The 22,623-nt window shown below is 41.9% G+C and overlaps 1 protein-coding gene across 3 annotated transcripts in view; it reads left to right on the top strand.

The window, feature by feature from the left end:
- Positions 1 to 22,623, top strand: part of KIF16B (kinesin family member 16B) — a 293,377-nt gene that overhangs the window by 39,400 nt on the left and 231,354 nt on the right. For all 3 annotated transcript variants that reach the window (XM_029220041.1, XM_029220042.1, XM_029220043.1), the window contains exons 4-10: positions 1,796 to 1,912; positions 3,643 to 3,740; positions 4,457 to 4,566; positions 7,384 to 7,526; positions 9,019 to 9,187; positions 9,375 to 9,506; positions 10,653 to 10,828. In XM_029220041.1, coding sequence (XP_029075874.1) covers positions 1,796 to 1,912; positions 3,643 to 3,740; positions 4,457 to 4,566; positions 7,384 to 7,526; positions 9,019 to 9,187; positions 9,375 to 9,506; positions 10,653 to 10,828 — 945 coding nt within the window. The remainder of the gene's footprint in view (positions 1 to 1,795; positions 1,913 to 3,642; positions 3,741 to 4,456; positions 4,567 to 7,383; positions 7,527 to 9,018; positions 9,188 to 9,374; positions 9,507 to 10,652; positions 10,829 to 22,623) is intronic.

Below are 22,623 nucleotides of genomic sequence, written 5' to 3'. Positions count from 1 at the left end.
TATATAGTGGTGAAAATGAACCTCAGATGGTTAGTCTGGAGCCCAGAGTCCCCCTGGGATTCCTGGTTCTGCTTCTTCACAGAGGTGTGTGTGTGTGGGGGGTGGGGGGTCTGTCGGGGGAGGCCCTTCCACGTAGGGTTGGGGCTTCCAGATTGATGTCGAGAGCGTGGGAAGAGGACTCGGCGTCTACTCCTGTAGAAGCGCAGGCTTTGGCTTCAGGGAGGCCGGGTGCAGATCCCACTCTGCCGCCCTCTGTGTGCCCAGTGACCTAACCTCTCCCCCTGGACAGTGGATCTAGGACACTACTTGCCCCGAGGACTGATCACAGACACGGTGTGAGCTGCTCTAGTTGAAGGTTGAGTTAGTCATCTGAATGTGGGAAAAGGATCAGAAAATATCAGCTCGTAAAGCTGAAACGGATGAAACTTAACTCAGAATGAAGGAGAGTAATGAGAGGGTCCTGTGTGGAAGCGGCTGGGTTGGAAGGATAGTCTGTACGTCTTTGACACCACCGAGGAGACGAAGTCTAAACAAGATGGCAGGAAGACGGTGCCTGGAGCGTCCTTGGCTGACAAGCTGTGTTGGTAGCAAGGATGTCTGTGTGGGGAGGGGAGAGCACGATGGCCAGTGGTTGTCAGCCCCGTCCCGGGGTGGTATCTGGCTGGAGGGCCCAGATCCCTATGGGGAGACGATGGTGTGTCTTGAGCTGGGCTCACCCGGCATCACTCACGGAGACTGTACCCTCCCGAGGGGCTGGTGAGGCTCCCGCCCTGGCCTTTGCGGGGGACCCCACACCTTTTCCTGGCTCTGACTGAGAACCTGATCGTATTCCCTTTCCGGTGTCTCTTCAGCTGCTGATGTGCCTTGTTTTTGAAGCAGGGAGGTGTTCTGTGTGCCCTTTGTGTCCTGGTCTCCCCTGCAGGGAGGGGGCGGGGGCCAGTGTGAAGGCAGGAGGGGGTTAGAAAGCTTTGGCTGGTCCCCGCCCCAGCTGGGTGTAAGGAGGATGACCAGGCATCTTGATTTGCTTCTTTTACATCGATTGTGTGGGTCAAGTATTTGTCCTTCACCCCCCTTCCATTCCCCAAAGCATCCTAGTGCAGTTGTGTGGTGCGGTGGACGTGAACTCAGGCCACCGTAAGTGCCAACCCAGGCCCCACACAGCTCGTCTTCCTGCCCTCTTCATCCTGGGCAAATGTCCAAATAGGAAAATGCACTGGATTCTGACTCGGGAGAGCCTGGCATCCCAGCCTCATCTGCACCCACTCATCACTCAGCTCTGTGAGAGCCTCCGGAGACTTACTTTGATGAATGGCCGTATCCTTAAAATGATGACATTGATTTGACATGGTTTTTGGGCCGTAACTTTCTGGCTGCTGTGACATTGAATATTTAGTTTCTGGAAGGTCTGGTAGCATGAATCACTTTATAAGTTTATTTAATTCTGAAATGGTAAATCATCACGCTTTAAAATCGTCTTTGTTTCTAGATATGACTGTCACTTTGCCTTGTTTACCTTTTTCTGTTTCAGGAATTTTTTGTTAACTTAAGTGGGAAAAAGGATGGGGTTGCTTTCTGCTTCATTAAATCAAATGAAGGAAATCAGAAAAGTTTCCTTTTGATTAAAAACTGGGGTATACACTTATTCTGTTGTTAACAGCTCTGTAGTGATTTATTTACATGGTGTAATCCTTATGAAAGTAGTATTCAAGAATACTGTCAACACTGAAGGAGTTTTTGTTAAAATCCATGGTAATTGTATCTTTTGTGGTTTTTTTTTTTTTTTTTCTTCTTTCAGGTTTTCAAAACCCTTGGCACAGATGTCGTGAAGTCTGCATTTGAAGGTTACAATGCATGTGTCTTTGCATACGGGCAGACTGGATCAGGAAAGTCATACACTATGATGGGAGATTCTGTACGTTGTTTACACTGTGTGGGAAGAAAATTTCTCATTATCTCTCTTTGGACTGATAAAAGTATCTCTTATCTACGTGGTCTGTACTAACTTGCTTTTCATGTTCTGATCGTTCTTTAGCAATAAGGTAAAACTCAGTAATAAGTTGGACGAAATTTCCTTTGAGAGATTTTAAATTAGAAATAGTTTTAAGTTTATAAGCATGAATAATGGATGGGAGTCTCAGTTCATTTTCTGTTTTTAAAGGCTTTATAATCTTATCAAAAAAGTATGCTGGGCCTACAAGTAATTTATTCTTCTTTTCTGCCAACCCAACAGTTTGAATAAAATTATTGAACTCTGTTCTATTTAAAATTATTCAAAACATTTTTCCCCAAGAAAAATGTAAAAAAAGAGTCTCTTTGGTGGAAAGGTACTACATAAATCCAGTGAATACATAAAATACGTTAGAATTATACAGGTTATGTAGAGTCTACGTGGTTATAAATATAGTATGTAGAGTCTAGTAGTTACGCTGTATAAATTAAGAACCTTAAAGTTATACTTGCCCCAAAATATGGCAGAGGAAGAAATAGACGTGATTGTAGGAACTTATCCCATTCTGTGTTTTCTCCAGACCTGGATAGTGCTTGTGTGTTTTACTTTTCTCATGTTGTGGTTTTGAAAACTGTTCACTGAGTCTGAGAGGTGCCAGCCTGTTCTAGATGTGGGGGGACTAGCAGAGGATGGCTGGGTTTCCTGCTGACAGGCTCGGTGGTGCCTTGAATGCTACAGGCTCGATGGTTAGTGGAAGAAGTAATGCATTAAAGGAGGACAGGTCTTTCCAGATGTAAGCCTTTGAGTGCATGTGTCCTGGCTTCTTAAATCCAGGCATTTTCTTTCCAGGAGAAGAAAATAAACGCTGGGCAGTGAATCTTCAATGCTGAGAAGTAGGGCAGAATAAGAGAAGAACAGACAATTTCAAGAGTTTCACATTTCCTTTTACCATTACTTCTCTCTTCCTACTTTCCTACCGTGCCTTTGGAGAAAAAAGCCTTCTCTAAAAATGAAATTTACATGTTGATTCCCTCTTAGCTAGTTTATGTAAGTTCAGCAAAGCACTCATAAGTTACAACTGTTTTTCTCTGACCTTACAGTTGAGTACCATTTGGGTATTCTTTTTTATTTTTTAAAGTAAGAAGAAAAAATGTGGTGAAAGGCCCAATTTTTCTTTATAAGAATTGATACTGATTTAATGGTATCAAGGAAAAAAATTCTCCTAAACCTGTGATGATATATATATATATTTATTTTGGGGATGGGAGATTGGGTGAAAGTAGGGAGGGATTTCAGAAGAAAACACTGAAGCCCTAAAGTCTGGCTTTCTAATGAGAACATTTTTACCTCGTCTTTGGTACCGTTCTGAAGCTCGTCAGCGTGTCAGCGCCGACCGAAACGTGACTATTTGAAAGCTAGAGAATAAGTTGTCTTATGTTTACAAGCCATGATTTAGCTGCTGAACAGCTGATAACTGTATATTATCATGGTCCCAGCAGGTAGAAATTCGAAAACTCAATCCTCTCATTTCAGAGAGTAGGAAGCAGCCCTGCAGGGGATGAGTGCTGCGCCCTGGGCCCTGGGCCGGGCCTGCAGGCCCCTGGAGCCTGAGTCCACCCCAGCCAATTGCAGATGCAATCGTCGGTTGCTTTTATTTCAAGTGACAGCTGAGGCGTCCCTCCTTCCCACTGCAGGGCGATTCTGGCTTAATACCCCGGATCTGCGAAGGGCTCTTCAGTCGGATAAATGAAACCACCAGATGGGACGAGGCATCTTTTCGAACTGAAGTCAGGTAGGGCCCATGGCCTGAGTAACTGAGTGTGAGCTTGATTTAAGGCACAAGGAGTGGATAAAGCCTTTGGATTCCTTAGGGGAGAGTCTGCCTCTCCCCCTCCTGTGCTGTGCCGGTTGGAAGGCAAGCTTAAAGCACATACGTGTTCAGTGACTTCCTTGGGTACCATTTGGATTGGGGTTTGGGAGGCCGGTAGAGGCAACCCGCCTTGGTCGGAAACTAACGAAGGATGCTCACCTCAAATGGAGTGAGCTTTCGACCTTTCAGTGTATACCCACTTGCCTTATTCTTTTATTTGAATAGGATCTGTGTTATTCTTTATGTTGGTAGGATCACTATAAATCTAGTATTTAAATAAATCTGGGTGGTTGAGGTGTTTTTTCCTCCTTGAACTTAAACCTGTGTGGGGAGGCAGTTTCGTCAGTGGTTTGGGGGCAGACGTGGCAATCAAGGGTTCTCCTGGCTGCCTGACCCCGCAGAGGCTGTGAGGAGTTGGATAGGTTGTTTAAATCACCCTGAGCCTCTATTGCCTAACCTGTAAAATGGAGATAATAGTAGTACCTACCTCTGCGCTATTGTAGGGATTAAATGATCCACGTAAAGTGCTGTACCTGACACATGGTTACCACCCATAAATGTATGTTGCTGATGTTATTGTTGTTGTTATTAATGTCTGAAATCATCTTACTGAATTCAACTCTATTTGAAATTTTTAGCTACTTAGAAATTTATAATGAACGTGTGAGAGATCTGCTTAGACGGAAGTCATCCAAAACCTTCAATTTAAGAGTCCGTGAGCATCCAAAAGAAGGACCTTATGTTGAGGGTAAGAGTGAATGTTTTCACAGCCCTATTCTTCTTGGGAATTTTTGTAAAAATAATAGTTTCAGAGAGAAAAGATGTAGGATAATGGCGAGATTTTAAAAATTTATTTTTGGAATCACTATAGTAAAAATTGCATGTGCTGTCACTGCACGATGTTCATTTAATGCGTTTATACTTCACTGGGCATTTGGTGATTTTGTGGGGCTTGCCAATAGATTTCCTCTGGCTTTAAGAACTCCGGGAACTTGTTTTTTCCAAGTTCCCAGGCAAGATAAGCAACCCTACAGCCTGTCTCTTTAAATGGCCTTGCATTTTAGCTGACCTTAATGGTAACAGGATTATAGGGCGACTCTGAGACCTCTCGCCTTTGGGAAGATTGTTTGCAGGTTCCTGTGCTGTGTTCTCGGCCTTTGTATTGTGCTACACTAGTTGTGTCACGGTCCTTTGTGAGGAATGTCCCAGGGAATGACGGGTGAAGGGCTGGCCCTTGCGAATTATTTAAAAAATAGGCTGGCTTGAAGGCTGTCTTTGGAATAGAACAGTCAGCTCTACACACTTCCTCTGTATACGGCTGCTGAGTCAAGGCTGGCCTATAAGAATCGCACACAGATCGGCTTTCCTGTGGCTATTGTCGTTCCTGTGTGTCTCGCCGGAGGCAAGGCTGAGAACTGGTCATGGATTTAAAGATGTTCCTGTTTCCGTTGTCTTTTTTACCTGGTTATACCGGGTGCACCAACAGGTCCTCATCTGCATTTTAGTAAATTTTCAATTGGACTTTTGCTTTTTAATGCCCAAAGTGAAATGTGTAACTGTGTATTTGTTCCGTGGAGCGTGGGATAACTATTATTGTTAATAGTTTTTAGCCTAACTGTGCCTTCATGTTTTCCCTTTAACTGTCTTATCAGATGTTAAAACATATTACAAAGCTGGGTTTGTGAGGAGACAGAATAATCAAGCAGGGTGAAACATCCAGAATCTGGTATAGATACTTAATGGGGATTTAGTTTCTAATAAATCTGCTATTCAAACATTGGGGGAATATGGGTTATTAAGCTGTCTAGGAAGAAAAAAAAAGTAACTTGGTACTGGAGCTCAGTTTTTATACTAGGGTAAATGGCAAATGGATCAAATATTTAAAAGTTAAAAGTGACATAATGACTGCAAGAAACCCTGGATTACTTTTTTTCCTAGAAATTTGGAGAAGGGAAGCCTTTAAAAATGTTTTACTTAAAATCCAGAAGCCATGAAATAAAAGTGTTAAATCTGAAATGGTGAAACAAAACAAAACAGAAAACCAACTTTACACTTGGCAGAAACACCAGAAGCAAAGTAAAAAGCCAGTTTACAATGTGGAGGGAATATTTTCAATTCAAGTTTCAGACAAAGGACTTGTTAAGTCTAATATATAAAGAGCTCCTATAACTTAATAAAGGCAGCTCCAAAACCAAGGAGAAAAATGAACAAAGGATGTGACTAGATTGTCCACAGAAATGGAAATACTGATGATTTTTAAATGGAGGAAAGAAGGCTCAGCCTCATAATCAGAGAAAAGCAAAATAAAAATTCTTCAAGCTAGCATCTGTTAACTGTCCCGGCAGATGTAAGGAACCTGGTAAGACAGTGTTGAGAGACAGTCTTATACCTTGTTACTGCTGGGTGTAAAGTGCCTTCTATGGAGGACAGTTTTGTGATATCCATCAAAATTTCAAATGTGCTTTCATCTAGCAGTTCCACCTCTTAAGAATTTATTTTGCAGAAATATTCACACATATTCGTAAAAACCAAAATACAAGATTATTTGTAGCAGCGTTACTTGTGTTGGAAGCAAACTCTCAACAACCTCTATAGTCTCAATAGGAGACTGTTGGTTACGGTACATACATAGAATCGAATGCTGTGCAGCCATAAAAAATGAATGAATGGGGCTTCCCTGGTGGTGCAGTGGTTGAGAGTCCGCCTGCCGATGCAGGGGACACGGGTTTGTGCCCCGGTCCGGGAAGATCCCACATGCCGCGGAGCGGCTGGGCCCGTGAGCCATGACCGCTGAGCCTGTGCTCTGCAACGGGAGAGGCCACAACAGTGAGAGGCCCGTGTACCGAAAAAAAAAAAAAAAAAAGAATGAATGAAGGATCACTTTAACTGATACAGAATATTCTTCAATGTATTATTACACAGAAAAAAGCAGAATGCGAAACAATGTGTATGGTATGCTACTATGTATAAAAGGGGAAAAAAAGATGGCTTAATAGATATGTAATTGCCTGTATACATATAGGTTATTTCTGGGAGGGTCTGGAGAAGCTAATAATGTTGGGTTGCCTGACAGAAGGGGAAGTTGGGGGTGGGTTATTGGATGGGGGAGGGGGAAGACCCTTTCACAGTATACTTGTTGTAGCCTTTGATTTTAGAACCATATGAATGTTTCCCAACAAATGAATGGAAAGTTTCTTTAAAAGGGATTTAAAAGAATGTGTGTTTTGCATGGAGATAGTGTTTATATTTCCCTGGCTATGATTAGCGCTAATGAGGTTGATGAAGATATCTCACAGGTATCCTAAATACCATATGCGATAGGTATGCGTTATCAGGATTGGCGACCGACGCTCAGTGAGGTTAAGTGACTTGTTCACAACCGTGAAAGTCCACTAGTCAGCCGCAGAGCCTGGACTTGACCCCAGACAGCCCAGCTCCTGAGTCTGCGTTATAAACCACCACAGATTTGTACAGTCGTGTACTATTTCATAGAGGTACATTTCTTCTTCCATTTACTAGATACTGGGGAGATTTCTTCACGCCCCCGCCTTTTTTTTTTTTTCAGATTTATCCAAACATTTAGTACAGAATTACGGTGATGTCGAAGAGCTTATGGATGCAGGAAACATCAATCGGACCACCGCTGCCACAGGGATGAATGATGTCAGCAGCAGGTCTCATGCCATCTTCACCATCAACTTCACGCAGGTGAGGGCAGCTGTGGGGGTGGGGGGGGGGCTGGCTCTGTCCCTGAGGGCTTTCCCGACTGATTGGCACCAGCTGAGGACCGACCTGTGGTGAGCCAGGAGAAGCAGAGGTGGCCGACTGCCGTTTTCTTGTTCATTAGAGTTGAACGTGTGCTGTGTGCTGATTTCTCCGCAGTTACATTTGAAATGCAACCTGATGTATACCCGTAAGAAATATTTAGCAGGCTTCTGCCGCGTTCTAGACATTAAAAAACTTGCTTTGTGCTTAATTAAGTCCAAGTTTTCATCGTTGCCAGCTCTGCGGGAGGTAACAGGGTTGCCAGGCAGAGCAGCTGGAGGCCAAGGTGACTCATCGTGGTCCATTATGGCTCTGTGGAACTCACCCGCAGCGCTGCTTGTGATTATTAGAGAGATATTAAAGGACAAGGGACGTCTTTAAGTGTTAATGTAGGAATTCATTATGATCTGGAGGTGGAGCGCATTTTGAATGTATGTAAATGACTCAGGGCAAATACGTTAACACCGAGACCAGTGGAACGGATGAACATAAAGGTGTTGGGTCCTCTCAGTGCTTCGCACGTGTTAGGAGTTTGGAGAGGACCTGGCCTGTATTAACCATTGAACACATCAGATAGAAAAACTTAACCTTTCATTAATGAGGAGGCTCAGAGAGCAAAGAAGATGAAGAAATTCTCTAGGGTCAGTCGGAACAACTCCTGATAAATTCTCTACAAATTTACCTTTCTTTAGACCTTTTCTTTTGATTTACTGTAGTTTACTGAGTTTTTTTCTCTTGTTTTCTGGTTAATGTGGATTAGGATGTGGCTGTCCCTAGTTTCTAAGAGGCTTGCTTTTCGATCACAACATGGTAATTTCTTTTTGGCGTTTTGGTTCAGACTGTAAAACGTAGGTTAAAAGTCTTTGGGAAAGTAAAATTTCGGTAAAATTCAGAATCAAGGAATACAGAATTTAAGATTTTCACTATTTTATAATTGTGAAACAAATCGAATTTTAACATCGAATAACGGTTGAGTGATCTTTCAGATAATTGTCTATATTTATCATATTTTGGAAAGCCATTGTGCTGTAATGTTGCAGATTTTGGATGAGAACAAAACTAATTATTTGTTTACTTATATTTTTCTTTGTGGAACACCCCTCAGGGCCTAGTTTCGTCATCTGCCGTGGTCAGACTCAGCCCTTTTGAGAATGACAGTGATTTGGGTAATGGAATCCGTAGTTCTTCAGAAAGTTTAGGAATCACATGTGGTAGGCTTCTATTGTATTCAGTTTAATTTTTGTCATCAGGAAGAAGGCCAATGAAACAACAAAATTTAAAAAAAAAAAATCTACCCTGAGAGATCACAGTGAGGAGCGGAAAATAATTAGAATTTGTGTTATAAACACATAAAACATATAAAAAATGTTATATAAACATATAAACATTGGGGCTCTTTATACCTCTTCCACTTTGCTTTTGTATTTCACCACAGGCAAAATTTGATTCTGAAATGCCATGTGAAACCGTGAGTAAGATCCACTTAGTCGATCTTGCCGGAAGTGAGCGGGCAGATGCCACTGGCGCCACCGGGGTCCGGCTGAAGGAAGGGGGGAACATCAACAAATCCCTCGTGACTCTGGGAAATGTCATTTCTGCCTTAGGTGGGTTCATACTTGTCTGCTGCTTCTTCTCGTTCTTGGTGGTGTCATAGCAGCGCGGAGCACTTGGGTTTAATGTTTGTGTCACAAACCGGAGTAATAACCTCAAGGTTTTTTGAAGCCGAATTAGAGAAAAAAATCTTTAATGATTGCCTTTAACTCCCCCCGCCCTTTTGTTTTTCTCCTACAGCTGATTTATCTCAGGATGCAGCAAACCCTCTTGTAAAGAAGAAGCAAGTTTTTGTGCCTTACAGGGATTCTGTTTTGACTTGGTTGTTAAAAGATAGCCTTGGAGGAAACTCTAAAACTATCATGATTGCCAGTAAGAATTTTAAATTCTTTTTCTTCAGCCTACGGTGTTTCGTGTGAATTAACTGTAACTACTGAAGTTTAAAGTGTCTCATTAGGAAATAGCACCTTTGTATTAAAAAAAAAAAAAAAAAAAAAAAGGTTTTCTGTTCTAAAGAAAAGCACCTTCTGCGATCCAGTCTACAGTATTGTATTATTGACTCTTTTTCCCTCTTCCTAGTTACATTAACTTGCCATGTTCTTGGTTATGCAAGCCGACGTCCATGGGGAATGATTCTTAGCTTTGCTGAAAGAACAGGACAGAAACTTCTAACGCTGCTAACTCGTGGGAGAAAATCATTGTAGGGACATAGAGTAAAAATAATCCCACTTTTTTTTTTCTATTTCAAAGCAGAAAATATGGAATTTAAAATTAAGAATCGAGAGGAAAAAGCCCAGTAAATCTAGCAAATAATAACAGTGATATGTCTATCTTTTCACTAATTAACAGGAAGAAGCAGAAAAGAGGAAAAAAATGTGCAAAGGGGAGGTAACTGTTGAGGAGAACTCAGAAATGCTTTTCCTCCTAACCACGCCCCCATGTCCTTTCCATGTCCCCGTGTCTCCCTACACCCATGCCATGGAGTCCCTGTGGAGGCAAGGGCTCTACCTGGGGGTATGCACCCCAGACGTGGTTGTGTAGTCACTTAAGCCCTGAAGTTTGTTGGCATTGGGGTGTGATTGATTAACCAGAGCTTTAGGCAGAAAAGAATTAGCTGATCTACTGACTCTTTTCAAAAATTACAATGCTCTGGAGTTTTACAGGTGGTAGGTTTTGCCAGAACTTTTAAAAGGATTTAAATTTCTACTTTACATTGGAAGCGTACATAGTTTTGAAATCCTCTTCTTATATTTTCAACGGAGAAAACTCCCTAAGCTGCAGAGGAGATTTGGTTAGATGGCTGATTCTAAACTTAAAAAGAGCGAAATGGCATTTAATTTCGTACAGTGAGCACTTTTCCTATGAGTCCTAGATAATTTTTAATATTCATGACTGTGGCAATGAATATTTAGTCTATCCAATGACCTGGGGTTAATCTGACTTTTAAATTACAAACCAACTTTGTGTTAAATGAAACGGAGCGCCGGATAAATTACTTTTTGAATTCATTCTTCACAGCCATTTCACCTGCTGATGTCAATTACGGAGAAACCCTAAGTACTCTTCGCTATGCAAATAGAGCCAAAAACATCATCAACAAGCCTACCATTAATGAGGACGCCAACGTCAAGCTCATCCGTGAGCTGCGAGCTGAAATAGCCAGGCTGAAAATGCTGCTTGCTCAAGGGAATCAGGTTGGCTTTTTCTGAGACTTATGGGTAATTTTCTTTGAGTAATGGCACCAATTTCTAGATCTTAACGAGGCACTTATCTCCGTGGTTGTATTGATTTGAGTAAATAAGTGCTAAGTAAAGCTTTGAATGAGTTTGCCGGCCTTTCCTTTACAGCATGCTCCCGTTGGCCTTTGCATTCATTATGTGCTCCGTGTGTAAGATTTTATCCACTAAACCCAAAATGATTAACTATCTAATAGTTATCAATTACGGATGGACATTTAGCACGCAATAGGATTAGCAGCATAATCTCCATTAGTGGAAGGAAATCGAGGGGCTTGAGTAATGTTTAAGAGTCTACCCAAGCATTTTATGACTTGAAAATGTATTTTAACAGAATGAAAGACTCGTTTGAGCACCTTCCTGAATCTCTGTTTTGTATCGCCCGTTATAGAAGTGGTTATGGTGATGCAGGGACACGTGTGACATCCCTGTGGCCTGGCTCAGGCGATTTCCCTGGGTCTTTGTTTGATTGTTGAAACTGCCTCACTTCAGGACCTCTTGGGGTTTTTGTGAAGGAGCCTTGTCCTTTTGTGTTTTTCACAGAAAACTTCCTTATAATCTGCATGGTGCACGTACTGAGCTGCATTCTGTGCTCATAGTGTGGTCCGTGCTGTTAGGTTTGGATACTGTAGTGAGAGAGAATCAAGAAGCACTTTTCATTTATTTATTTTTAAATTCTATTTATTTATTTTTTCCCTGTTCAAACTTTATTCTTTTTCTTTCTTTTTTTTTTTTTTGCGGTACGCGGGCTTCTCACTGTTGTGGCCTCTCCCGTTGCGGAGCACAGGCTCTGGACACGCAGGCCCAGCGGCCATGGCTCACAGGCCTAGCCACTCCGCAGCATGTGGGATCTTCCCGGACCGGGGCACGAACCCGTGTCCCTTGCATCGGCAGGCGGACTCTCAACCACCGCGCCACCAGGGAAGCCCTATTCTTTTTTTTTTTAATTTTAATTAAAAAAACAAACAAACAAACTTATTTATTTATTTATTTTCAGCTGCGTTGGGTCTTCGTTGCTGCGCATGGGCTTTCTCTAGTTGTGGCGAGAGGGAGCTACTGTTCGTTGCAGTGCGTGGGCTTCTCATCGCGGTGGCTTGTCTTGTTGTGGAGCATGGGCTCTGGGCACACGGGCTTCAGTAGTTGTGGCACGTGGGCTCAGTAGTTGTGGCTCGCGGGCTCTAGAGCGCAGGCTCAGTAGTTGTGGCACACGGGCTTAGTTGCTCCGCGGCATGTGGGATCTTCCCGGACCAGGGTTTGAACCCTGTCCCCTGCATCGGCAGGCGGATTCTTAACCACTGCACCACCAAGGAAGTCCCTTAATTTTAATTTTTATTGGAGTATAGTTGCTTTACAGTGTTGTGTTAGTGTCTGCTGTGCAGCAAAGTGAATCAGTTATATGTATACATGTATTCCCTCTTTTTTAGATTTCCTTCCCATTTAGGTCACCAAAGAGCATTGAGAGTTCCCTGTGCTGTACAGCAGGTTCTCGTTAGTTATCTGTTTTATACATAGTAGTGTATATGTGTCAGTCCCAATCTCCCAATTCATCCCATCCTCCCCCATTTGGTATCCACACATTTGTTCTCTACATCTCTGTCTCTGTTTCTGCTTTGCAGATAAGTTCATTTGTACCGTTTTTCTAGATTCCAAGGAGCACTTTTTAAAACGTTTGAGTTAGGGAGTTCCCTGGCGGTCCAGTGGTCAGGATTTGGTGCTTTCACTGTTGCGGCCCTGGTTCAGTCCTGGTTGCGGAATTAAGATCCCATAAGTTGCATGGTGTGGCAAAAAAAAAAAAAAAAAAAGAAAATTTAGGTTAAATTGGAGTTAGAAATAAAGATACAGTTCTTCCCATTTTCCTAACCCATGAATGGATGTCTGAAGTGTATCATTAAAAAAACCCAAAACTTTTCTTTAAATGCACACTGCTCTCTCCAGAGCAGCTTTCCCTTCAGGAAAATATGGCCCTCGAAGTCCTTGACATCCCGTGAGTGGTTTGACCTGTGAGAATATCGACAGGCCGAGAACCTTGCGGACTTTCCTGAGTCCTGGAACACACCCAACAGTGCTGTCCCGTAAGCTGGTGGACTGCAGTGGGCCAGGACTTGCTCTGCACCTAAAGATATCTCCACATACATTGTACTTTTTGATGTGGAGCCTTCCCGTGTGTGAAAAGAAACCGTTAGCACAGAGTCCAGCTGCACTTGATGTTGTCAGGCTTGAATCACTTATGGCACGAGCCACAGTAGTCATTTTTATTTATACCCCTTATTATTGGGATCTTTTTTCAATGTTTTAACAACATTTATCTGAAGTAAATATGTAAAGATCATCTAAACTACTACATGTGAAGGGAAGTACTTGGAAAATTCTTGGTTTAATTTCTTGTACTTAATATGTTAATAAGTTATGAGAAAAGAAAGATCAGCCTTTTAAAATTAAACTGAGGAAATCCTCGAAAGGAGCTTTATCACATGGACAGAAAAACTTTATTAAAACTTTTACACATTCTGTCTGAGGAACGTCTTCAGAGGTGTTGTATATGCCAGTTGCCTTATACTTTGTGATCTTTTGTTGTCTTGTTTCTTTCATAGCCAAAGACCACCACAGTCATTAAAGGATTATTTTTGTTACTGTAGTTTTGGGAGTGAGGATGGAAAAGATAGTTGTCTGTTTTAGGATAAACTGAAGATAAAATTCTTTCATAAATTTAATACATTATAATAAGAACAAGAGTCCAATTTAAAATAATTTATCACACTGTGAAGCTAAAAGTGTTGTGAGACAATACAGGCTTATCCAAAATTTATTAAATTTGTTATGCTCAATAAAATAAGCAAGTGTTCTTTTTTTTTTAATAAAGGTAACATTCATAAGTTTCTTATTTATTTATTTATTTATTGGCTGCGTTGGGTCTTTGTTGCTGCGCATGGGCTTTCTCTAGTTGTGGTGAGTGGGGGCTACTCTGTGTTGCGGTGCGTGGGCTTCTTACTGCGGTGGCTTCTCTTATTGCAGAGCACGGGCTTCTCGGCCTGTGGGCTCTAGAGCACAGGCTCAGTAGTTGTGGAGCATGGGCTTAGTTGCACCGCGGCATGTGGGATCTTCCCGGACCAGGGCTCGAACTCGTGTCCTCTGCATTGGCAGGTGGATTCTTAACCACTGTGCCACCAGGAAAGTCCAGCAGGTGTCCTTAAGTGTAAATTTTTCTAGTGACATTGCTCTATTCCCACAATATCCTATTGCAGATGCTGCCATGATTCACTGAAAATGCTACTCATATCAGAGTTCTATTTCGGGGTTATTTGTTTAAGTACAGGCAAATAAAAGCTCCTACTTTTAATAATTTTATTTGCCTATGCAGCCATGTGTATCAGAGTTTCAAAGCACAATTTAAGTACGGCAAAAGATTCTGACACGTATTTGCTTCTCCTACTACATAGATTACAGACATACAGATATATATGTAGTGGTTTATATTCACACATATATGTATATATACATACATGTGAACTCTTCATTGAAGAATTATACATATTATAAGTATACGTATCAGTGAATTTTCACAAGCTGCATTTACCCATCTAACCTGCATTCCATCAAGAAACAGAACGTTACCAGCGCCCTAGAAACTCCTCTTCATGTTCCTTTCCCAGTACTGCCTGCCCTTCCCCTCAAGGGTAACCTCTATCCTGACTTCTTAGGGCAAAGGTTGGTTTTCAGTTTTGCCTATTTTTATTCTTTATATAAATGTAATCATGTCATATATACTCCTGCTCTCACTTTTACATAAGATCAAATTTATGGAATTTAAAAACATAGTCAGGGAGATTGGTTCAAGATGGCGGAGGAGAGGACGCTCTCTCACTCCCTCTTGTGAGAGCACCAGAATCACAACTAACTGCTGAACAATCATCGACAGGAAGACACTGGAACTCACCAAAAAGGATACCCCACATCCAAAGACAAAGGAGAAGCCACAGTGAAATGGTACGAGAGGCACAATCACAATAAAATCAAGTCCCATAACTGCTGGGTGGGTGACTCACAGACTGGAGAACACTTATACCACAGAAGTCCACCCACTGGAGTGAAGGTTCTGAGCCCCACGTCAGGCTTCACAACCTGGGGGTCCGGCAATGGGAGGAGGAATTTCTAGAGAATCAGACTTTGAAGGTAACTGGGATTTGATTGCAGGACTTCAATAGGACTGGGGGAAACAGAGACTCCACTCTTGGAGGGCACACACAAAGTAGTATGTGCATCGGGACCCAGGGGAAGGAGCAGTGACCCCATAGGAGACTAAACCAGACTTACCTGCTAGTGTTGGAGGGTCTCCTGCAGAGGTGGGGTGTGGCTGTGTCTCATGGTGAGGACAAGGACACGGGCAGCAGAAATTCTGGGAAGTACTCCTCGGCGTGAGCCTTCCTGGAGAAGACTCAAATCAATAAAATTAGAAATGAAAAAGGAGAAGTTACAACAGACACCGCAGAAATACAAAGCATCCCAAGAGACTACTACAAGCAACTCTATACCAATAAAATGAACAACCTGGAAGAAATGGACAAATTCTTAGAAAGATATAACCTTCCAAGACTGAACCAGGAATAGAAAATATGAACAGACCAATCACAAGTAATGAAATTGCAACTGTGATTAAGAATCTTCCAACAAACAAAAGTCCAGGACCAGATGGCTTCACAGGTGAATTCTATCAAACATTTAGAGAAGAGCTAACATCATCCTTCTCAAACTCTTCCAAAAAATTGTAGAGGAAGGAACACTCCCAAACTCATTCTATGAGGCCACCATCACCCTGATACGAAAACCAGACAAAGACACTACAGAAAAAGAAAATTACAGACCAATATCACCGATGAATATAGATGCAAAAATCCTCAACAAAATACTAGCAGATTCCAACAACACATTAAAAGGATCATACACCATGATCAAGTGGGATTTATCCCAGGGATGCAAGGATTCTTCAATATATGCAAATCAGTCAATGTGATACACCATATTAACAAATTGAAGAACGAAAACCATATGATCATCTCAATAGATGCAGAAAAAGCATTGACAAAATTTAACACCCATTTATGATAAAAACTCTCCAGAAAATGGGCATAGAGGGAACCTATCTCAACATAATAAAGGCCATATACGACAAACCCAGAGCAAACATCATTCTCAATGGTGAAAAACTGAAAGCATTTCCTCTAAGATCAGGAACAAGACAAGGATGTCCACTCTCACCACTATTATTCCACATAGTTTTGGAAGTCCTAGCCATGGCAATCAGAGAAGAAAAAGAAATAAAAGGAATACAAATTGGAAAAGAAGAGGTAAAACTGTCACTGTTTGCAGATGACATGATACTATACATAGAGAATCCTAAAGATGCCACCAGAAAACTACTAGAGCTAATCAATGAATTCAGTAAAGTTGCAGGATACAAAATTAATGCACAGAAATCTGTTGCATTCCTGTACACTAATGATGAAAAATCTGAAGGAGAAATTAGGAAACACTCCCATTTACCACTGCAACAAAAAGAATAAAATACCTCGGAGTAAACCTACCTAGGGAGACAAATGACCTGTATGCAGAAAACTATAAGACACTGACGAAAGAAATTAAAGGTGATACCAACAGATGGAGACATATACTATGTTCTTGGATTGGAAGAATCAATATTGTGAAAGTGACAATATTACCCAAAGCAATCTATAGATTCAATGCAGTCCCTACCAAATTACCAATGGCATTTTTTACAGAACTAGAACAAAGAATCTTAAAATTTGTATGGAGACACAAAAGACCCCGAATAGCCAAAGCAGTCTTGAGGGAAAAAAATGGAGGTGGAGGAGTCAGACTCCCTAACTTCAGACTATACTACAAAGCTACAGTAATGAAGACAATATGGTACTGGCGCAAAAACAGATATAAATCAGTGGAACAGTATAGAAAGCCCAGAGATAAACCCACACACACCTGTGGTCAACTAATCTATGACAAAGGAGGCAAGGATATACAATGGAGAAAAGACAGTCTCTTGAGTAAGTGGTGCTGGGAAAACTGGATAGCTACATGTAAAAGAATGAAATTAGAACATTCCCTAACACCATACACGAAAATAAACTCAAAATGGATTAAAGACCTAAATGTAAGACCAGACAGTATAAAACTCATAGAGGTAAACATAGGAAGAACACTCTGACATAAATCACAGCAAGATCTTTTTTTTTCTTTGCGGTACGCGGGCCTCTCACTGTTGTGGCCTTTCCCTTTGCGGAGCTCCAGACGTGCAGGCTCAGCGGCCATGGCTCACAGGCCCAGCCACTCCACGGCATGTGGGATCTTCCCGGACTGGGGCACAAACCCGTGTCCCCTGCATCGGCAGGCAGACTCTCAACCACTGAGCCACCAGGGAAGCCCAGCAAGATCTTTTTTGATCCACCTTCTAGAGAAATGGAAATAAAAACAAAAATAAACAAATGGGACCTAATGAAACTTAAAAGCTTTTGCAAAGCAAAGGAAACTACAAACAGGATGAAAAGACAGCCCTCAGAATGGGAGAAAATATTTGCAAAGGAATCAACAGACAAAGGATTAAACTCCAAAATATATAAACAGCTCATGCAGCTCAAATTAAAAAAACAAACAACCCAATCCATAAATGGGCAGAAGACCTAAACAGACATTTTTCCAAAGAAGACATACAGATGGCCAAGAAGCACATGAAAAGCTGTTCAACATCACTGATTATCAGAGAAATGCAAATCAAAACTACAGTGAGGTATCACTTCACACCAGTTAGAATGGCCAGCATCAGAAAATCTACAAACAACAAATGCTGGAGAGGGTGTGGAGAAAAGGGAACCCTCTTGCACTGTTGGTGGGAATGTAAGTTGATACAGCCACTATGGAGAGCAGTATGGAGGTTCCTTAAAAAACTAAAAATAGAATTACCATATGACCCAGCAATCTCACTACTGGGCATATACCCAGGGAAAACCATAATTCAAAAAGACACATGAACCCCAGTGTTCCTTGCAGCACTATTTACAATAGCCAGGACATGGAAGTAACCTAAATGCCCATCCACAGATGAATGGGTAAAGAAGATGTGGTACATATATACAGTGGAATATTGCTCAGCCACAAAACGGAACGAAATTGCCTCATTTGTAGAGACGTGGATGGATCTAGAGACTGTCATACAGAGTGAAGTAAGTCAGAAAGAGAAAAACAAATATCGTATATTAACACATACATGTGGAACCTAGAAAAATGGTGCAGATGAACCAGTTTGCAGGGCAGAAATTGAGGCACAGATGTAGAGAACAAACGTAGGGACAGCAAGCGGGGAAAGCGGCAGGGGGGTGGTGGTGGTGCTGTGATGAATTGGGAGATCGGGATTGACATATATACACTAATATGTATAAAATGGATAACTGGTAAGAACCTGCTGTATAAAAAAATAAAATTCAAGAAAAGAAAGCAATGCAAAAAAAGATGTTCATCACTGCTAGTCATTAAGGAAATGCAAATTAAAACCACAATGAAACACCATTACACACCTATGAGAATGGCTAAAATTAAAAAAGCACTCCCGCTTGGCAAAGTGCTGATGGGGCTGGAGAGCAAATACACATTGCTGCCGGGAGTGCGAAATGGCGCAGCCGCTCTGGAGAACAGTTTGGTAGTTTCTTACCAAGTAAATATCCACTCACCATGTGACCCATGAGTCCCTCTCTTGGGTGTTTACACTAGAAAAGTGAAATTTTCAGTTCACACACTGGAAACAATCCACATGGCCCTCCAGCGGTGACTGTGGTATATCCATACCATGGAATAAGTCAGCGATAAAAATGAAAGAACTGCTCTTGATACACCAGTAACTTGGTTGAATCTCAAAGGCATTATGCTGAGAAAAAGAAGCCAGTGTCAAAAGATCCATTTATGTGACGTTCTCATAAAGCTTAGGGATAGGGGACGGATCAGGAGTTTTCAGAAGTTAGGGGTGGGAAGAGGTTGTGACAGCAAAAAGAGCACGGAGGGAGGTTTCTGGACTGGGAGAATTGTTTTGTGTTCTGATTGTAGTGGTGGCTGCGTGAATCTAGACCTGTGTTAAAATTCATTGCATCGTATACCAAAAAGTCAATTTTACTGTATGATAATTTTTTTTAAAGTAAAAGAAAACCAATTTTAATGAGTTGGAATTTAGTTGAATATGAGGCCTCATAGAATTTGCCATCTCTGTTTCTGTTGAATATAAAAAAAATTGAGCTGCTGAGTATAAAAAATTTTGAATAAAAATATTTTTGGTGTATTTAAAAAAACCCAAAAAACCAAAAAAAACCACATAGGCATAGGAAACCCAAGGGTTGCAGATGTACTAGGGTGCTGGCCCATGATGAGGGCTGGGGAGGTGACAGGGTACAGGCAGCAGGGTTGCAGGATGGGGGCGGGGGAAAAAGGGAAAGTGAGAACAATGACAAATTGAAGGGCCTTGCATGGGCCGGTGGGAGTGTGCCATGCAGTGAATAATAGTGAACAAGTTACATCTGAGACCGTTTGTGTGATTCATCCACGTTGGTACATGGAGTTGTAGATCCATTTATGATCATTGCTGTATTGTATTCCATCATACAAGTATGTCCCAACTCATCTGTTCTATTTTTGATGGGCTTTTTGGGGCTATTACTGCTGCTTTGGACTTTTCTTCTGCCTGTCTTTTCAAGAATGTCCAGATGCATTTCTGTTAGGCTTATACCTCAGAGTGGAGTTGGTATGTCAGAAGGGGTACATTATGTTTGGTTTTAGTAGATACTGCCAAATCATGTTTAAAAGTTGTTATACCAACTTATATTAGTATGTGAAGATGCCGGTTCTCGTTGCTGCAGGTCCTTGCCAGTACTTGGTATTGTCTATTTTTCATCGTAGCCACTCTGTTGGAGCTTCATGGTATCACAGAATGACTAGTTTGCACTCTTCAGATGATTCATGAAGTCGAGCATTTGGATATCTTGTCTTTTCACATGTCCTCTTTTGTTGTATTTCAAAGCAGACTGCTGCTTTGAATTTGGCAGAGAGAAAATGTTAACTCTTCCCTCTTGAATGTACCTGAAGATAACAAGAAAATTAAACAATATAGAAATGAAATAAGCAAGAACAGTCCAGGAAACAAAGACCACAGTGAGTAAGAGGAGGTGGAAGGATGATGGATTTCTCATTGTGTAGCCAGAGTCGCAGATAAACTATAAATAATAGCAGGATAATAGAAGTGTCGTTACGTGTAAACTTTGAAGATAGATGCATCTCAGAGAGGGTCACAGTAAAACCAGGTGATATGGTGTGTGTGAGAATGGGCAGAGGCCTACCAGGTAATTCAAGGGGAAAGAGAGCAGTGCAGAAACAGCATGATGTGAGCCTTAGAAAAAGCACTTTATCATGACAGAGAGTGCAGTTCATAATTAAAATCAAATAGGAAGTCAGCTTTCATAAAAGAAAAAAACCCCAACACGATTGTAGGAAATGGCAGGAGACAGAGACCACACACTCGCCACGGGGAACGTTAACTTCTCTGTCTCATTCAGTGAGTGCTCACCGGGAGAAAAATAAGTGAGGGCATAGCACATTTACATGACATCATGGAAATTTGCTCTAACCAGTACAAACCAGGAGAAAAGATTGCCGACTCCTGCAACAAAAGACTACTTTCCTTATTATGAAAAGAGCTTCTATTTAAAAAAAAAAGAAAGATCACAACCTGACAGAAAAATGAACAAAGAATATGAGCATAGTTCATAGAAAAGAGAGTTCGAAATGGCTTCTAAACATGTGAACATGTGCTTTCTGTCATTTGCAACACGGTCAGTGCAGATCTGAAGCAATGAGTATATACGTGCACGTAGATACGGAGAACGTCATCAAGCTCTGTCTTTTACTGCGTGGACATTATAACCTCAAGGAGATGTCCTTTCCACCCATCAACTGGGAAGAGATAAAACACTTGATCGCCCAGTGTGTGGGCACAGGTGGGAGACATGAGGTGGCTGCCTGTTGGTGGCGTTGATGTTGCTGAAGTTCTGATGTAGTTTTCCTCTTGATTTAACACAGGAACTTAATCTGAGTATTATTTAATCCTGAACATTTGTCTTCTAAACAGACACCTTGCAAGGAATAATTTAATTGGAAATGGTTTAGTGTTACTAAAGATGTCTTTTAAAAGGACTTAGGTAGGTCTTTCTTTGCATGTGCCCCAAAATAGTAGTCTGTATGCGTACATTTAGTCAGTGATTGTCTCCCGAGTTGATGATAATGGTCAGAATGTTTCGGCTCTGATTATAGACGAAAAACCCTAACAGCGGTGTCTGTACAATTAGCCATGTTATAAAGGGGTTACTAATTGTTTTGAAAATTGTCAACCATCTAATAAGCGATGCAGTCATAATAACACCTGCCACCGGTACTTCTTCAGTGGAAAACATTTATTGAGTACCATCTGTGTACAAGATGACCCTCGAGGTGCAGAGGGGCAGGGATGTGTTGTGGTGATGAGTTAACGCAGCTCTTTTCCTTCACTCAGGATGACTGTCCTTTACTAAGGGTTAACTAGCTGGCCTCCTTCTCTGTAAACCAGGTAAAAGTGGGATGCCAGCTTCATCACCAGACAGCATCCCTAATGATAACAGTGACCCCTAACAGGTGAATTGCAGCTGCATGAGGATGAACTGTATGTAAACCCCTGTGAGAAACTGCAGCTCGGGGTTTCCCCGTGGGTGATGACTCTTGTTACTGGGTTTGTCCCTGGTGGGTCCTGGAGGTTGTGCCTCTGGTGTTGTTACAAGAGACGCTACCTCCTGTGGGGCCTGGGCTTCTCAGCCAAGGTGGGTACCATGTGCCCGTTTGAATCTGGACCCCTCAGGAGGGTCAAAGGCAGTAGCTCCTGGGCTCGGCTGGGACCCTGCCCTTCCTGCCGCAGCTCTGCTTTCTGCCCAGCAGACAGATGCCAAGCATGGCCTACCGTGTCTTGTGAGTCTGAATGTTTAACTGAGCTTAAGATGACCACCTCATGGGTTATATTTGTTTGAATCGAAATTGAAAAGTAAGTAATAATGAAAAAAATGTGACAGCCTCTGCGAAGGACACCTTGGCAATTAAAAAATAAATCATACATATAGATGACTCACACATGCCCTTCTAGGATTTTGCTCTCTTGATACACAGCCACACATACTGTAGGCAACTGGTGTAAGATGGTCACTGTAGCTTCGCTGGTAAAGCAGAAGATGAGAAAAAACTGCATGTCCATTAAAAGGAAAGTACGGACATAAATTGTAGCATAGCCACACAATGGAGTATTCTACAGTGGAATTGGAATTGTTAGAAAGAGTGCAGTGGACTTACTCGTACTGAATTTTCCCCAAGATAGTTTGTGAAGTGAAAAAGGCAATATTCAGAATAGTGTTCATGCTGTTGATGTTTAGAAAAACAACACAAACATGCTCACATATGCCCAGAATAACTGCACATTTACATAGCAAATTGGCCAAGAGAGGTTGCCTATGGGGTGGGGAGGGAGGGAGACCCCCTTCCTTTTTTTCTTGTGACATTGTTGGGAGCCCCGTGTCCCTGCCTCTCAGGTTATGAGTTACAAATGCAGTTGGAGCCCCCATGCGCCCCGCCTGGTTGTGTTTGCCTCTCCCGTCTCTGCCTGCGTTGTCCCCCCAGGGCAAACCTGAATTTGA

The sequence above is a fragment of the Monodon monoceros genome, unplaced genomic scaffold (genome assembly GCF_005190385.1).
Source record: "Monodon monoceros isolate NGI ecotype Baffin Bay Population unplaced genomic scaffold, NGI_Narwhal_1 Super_Scaffold_13, whole genome shotgun sequence".
NCBI lineage: Eukaryota > Metazoa > Chordata > Mammalia > Artiodactyla > Monodontidae > Monodon > Monodon monoceros.
The sequence above is the reverse complement of the archived record's forward strand: the minus strand, read 5'-3'. Positions and strand labels throughout refer to the sequence as shown.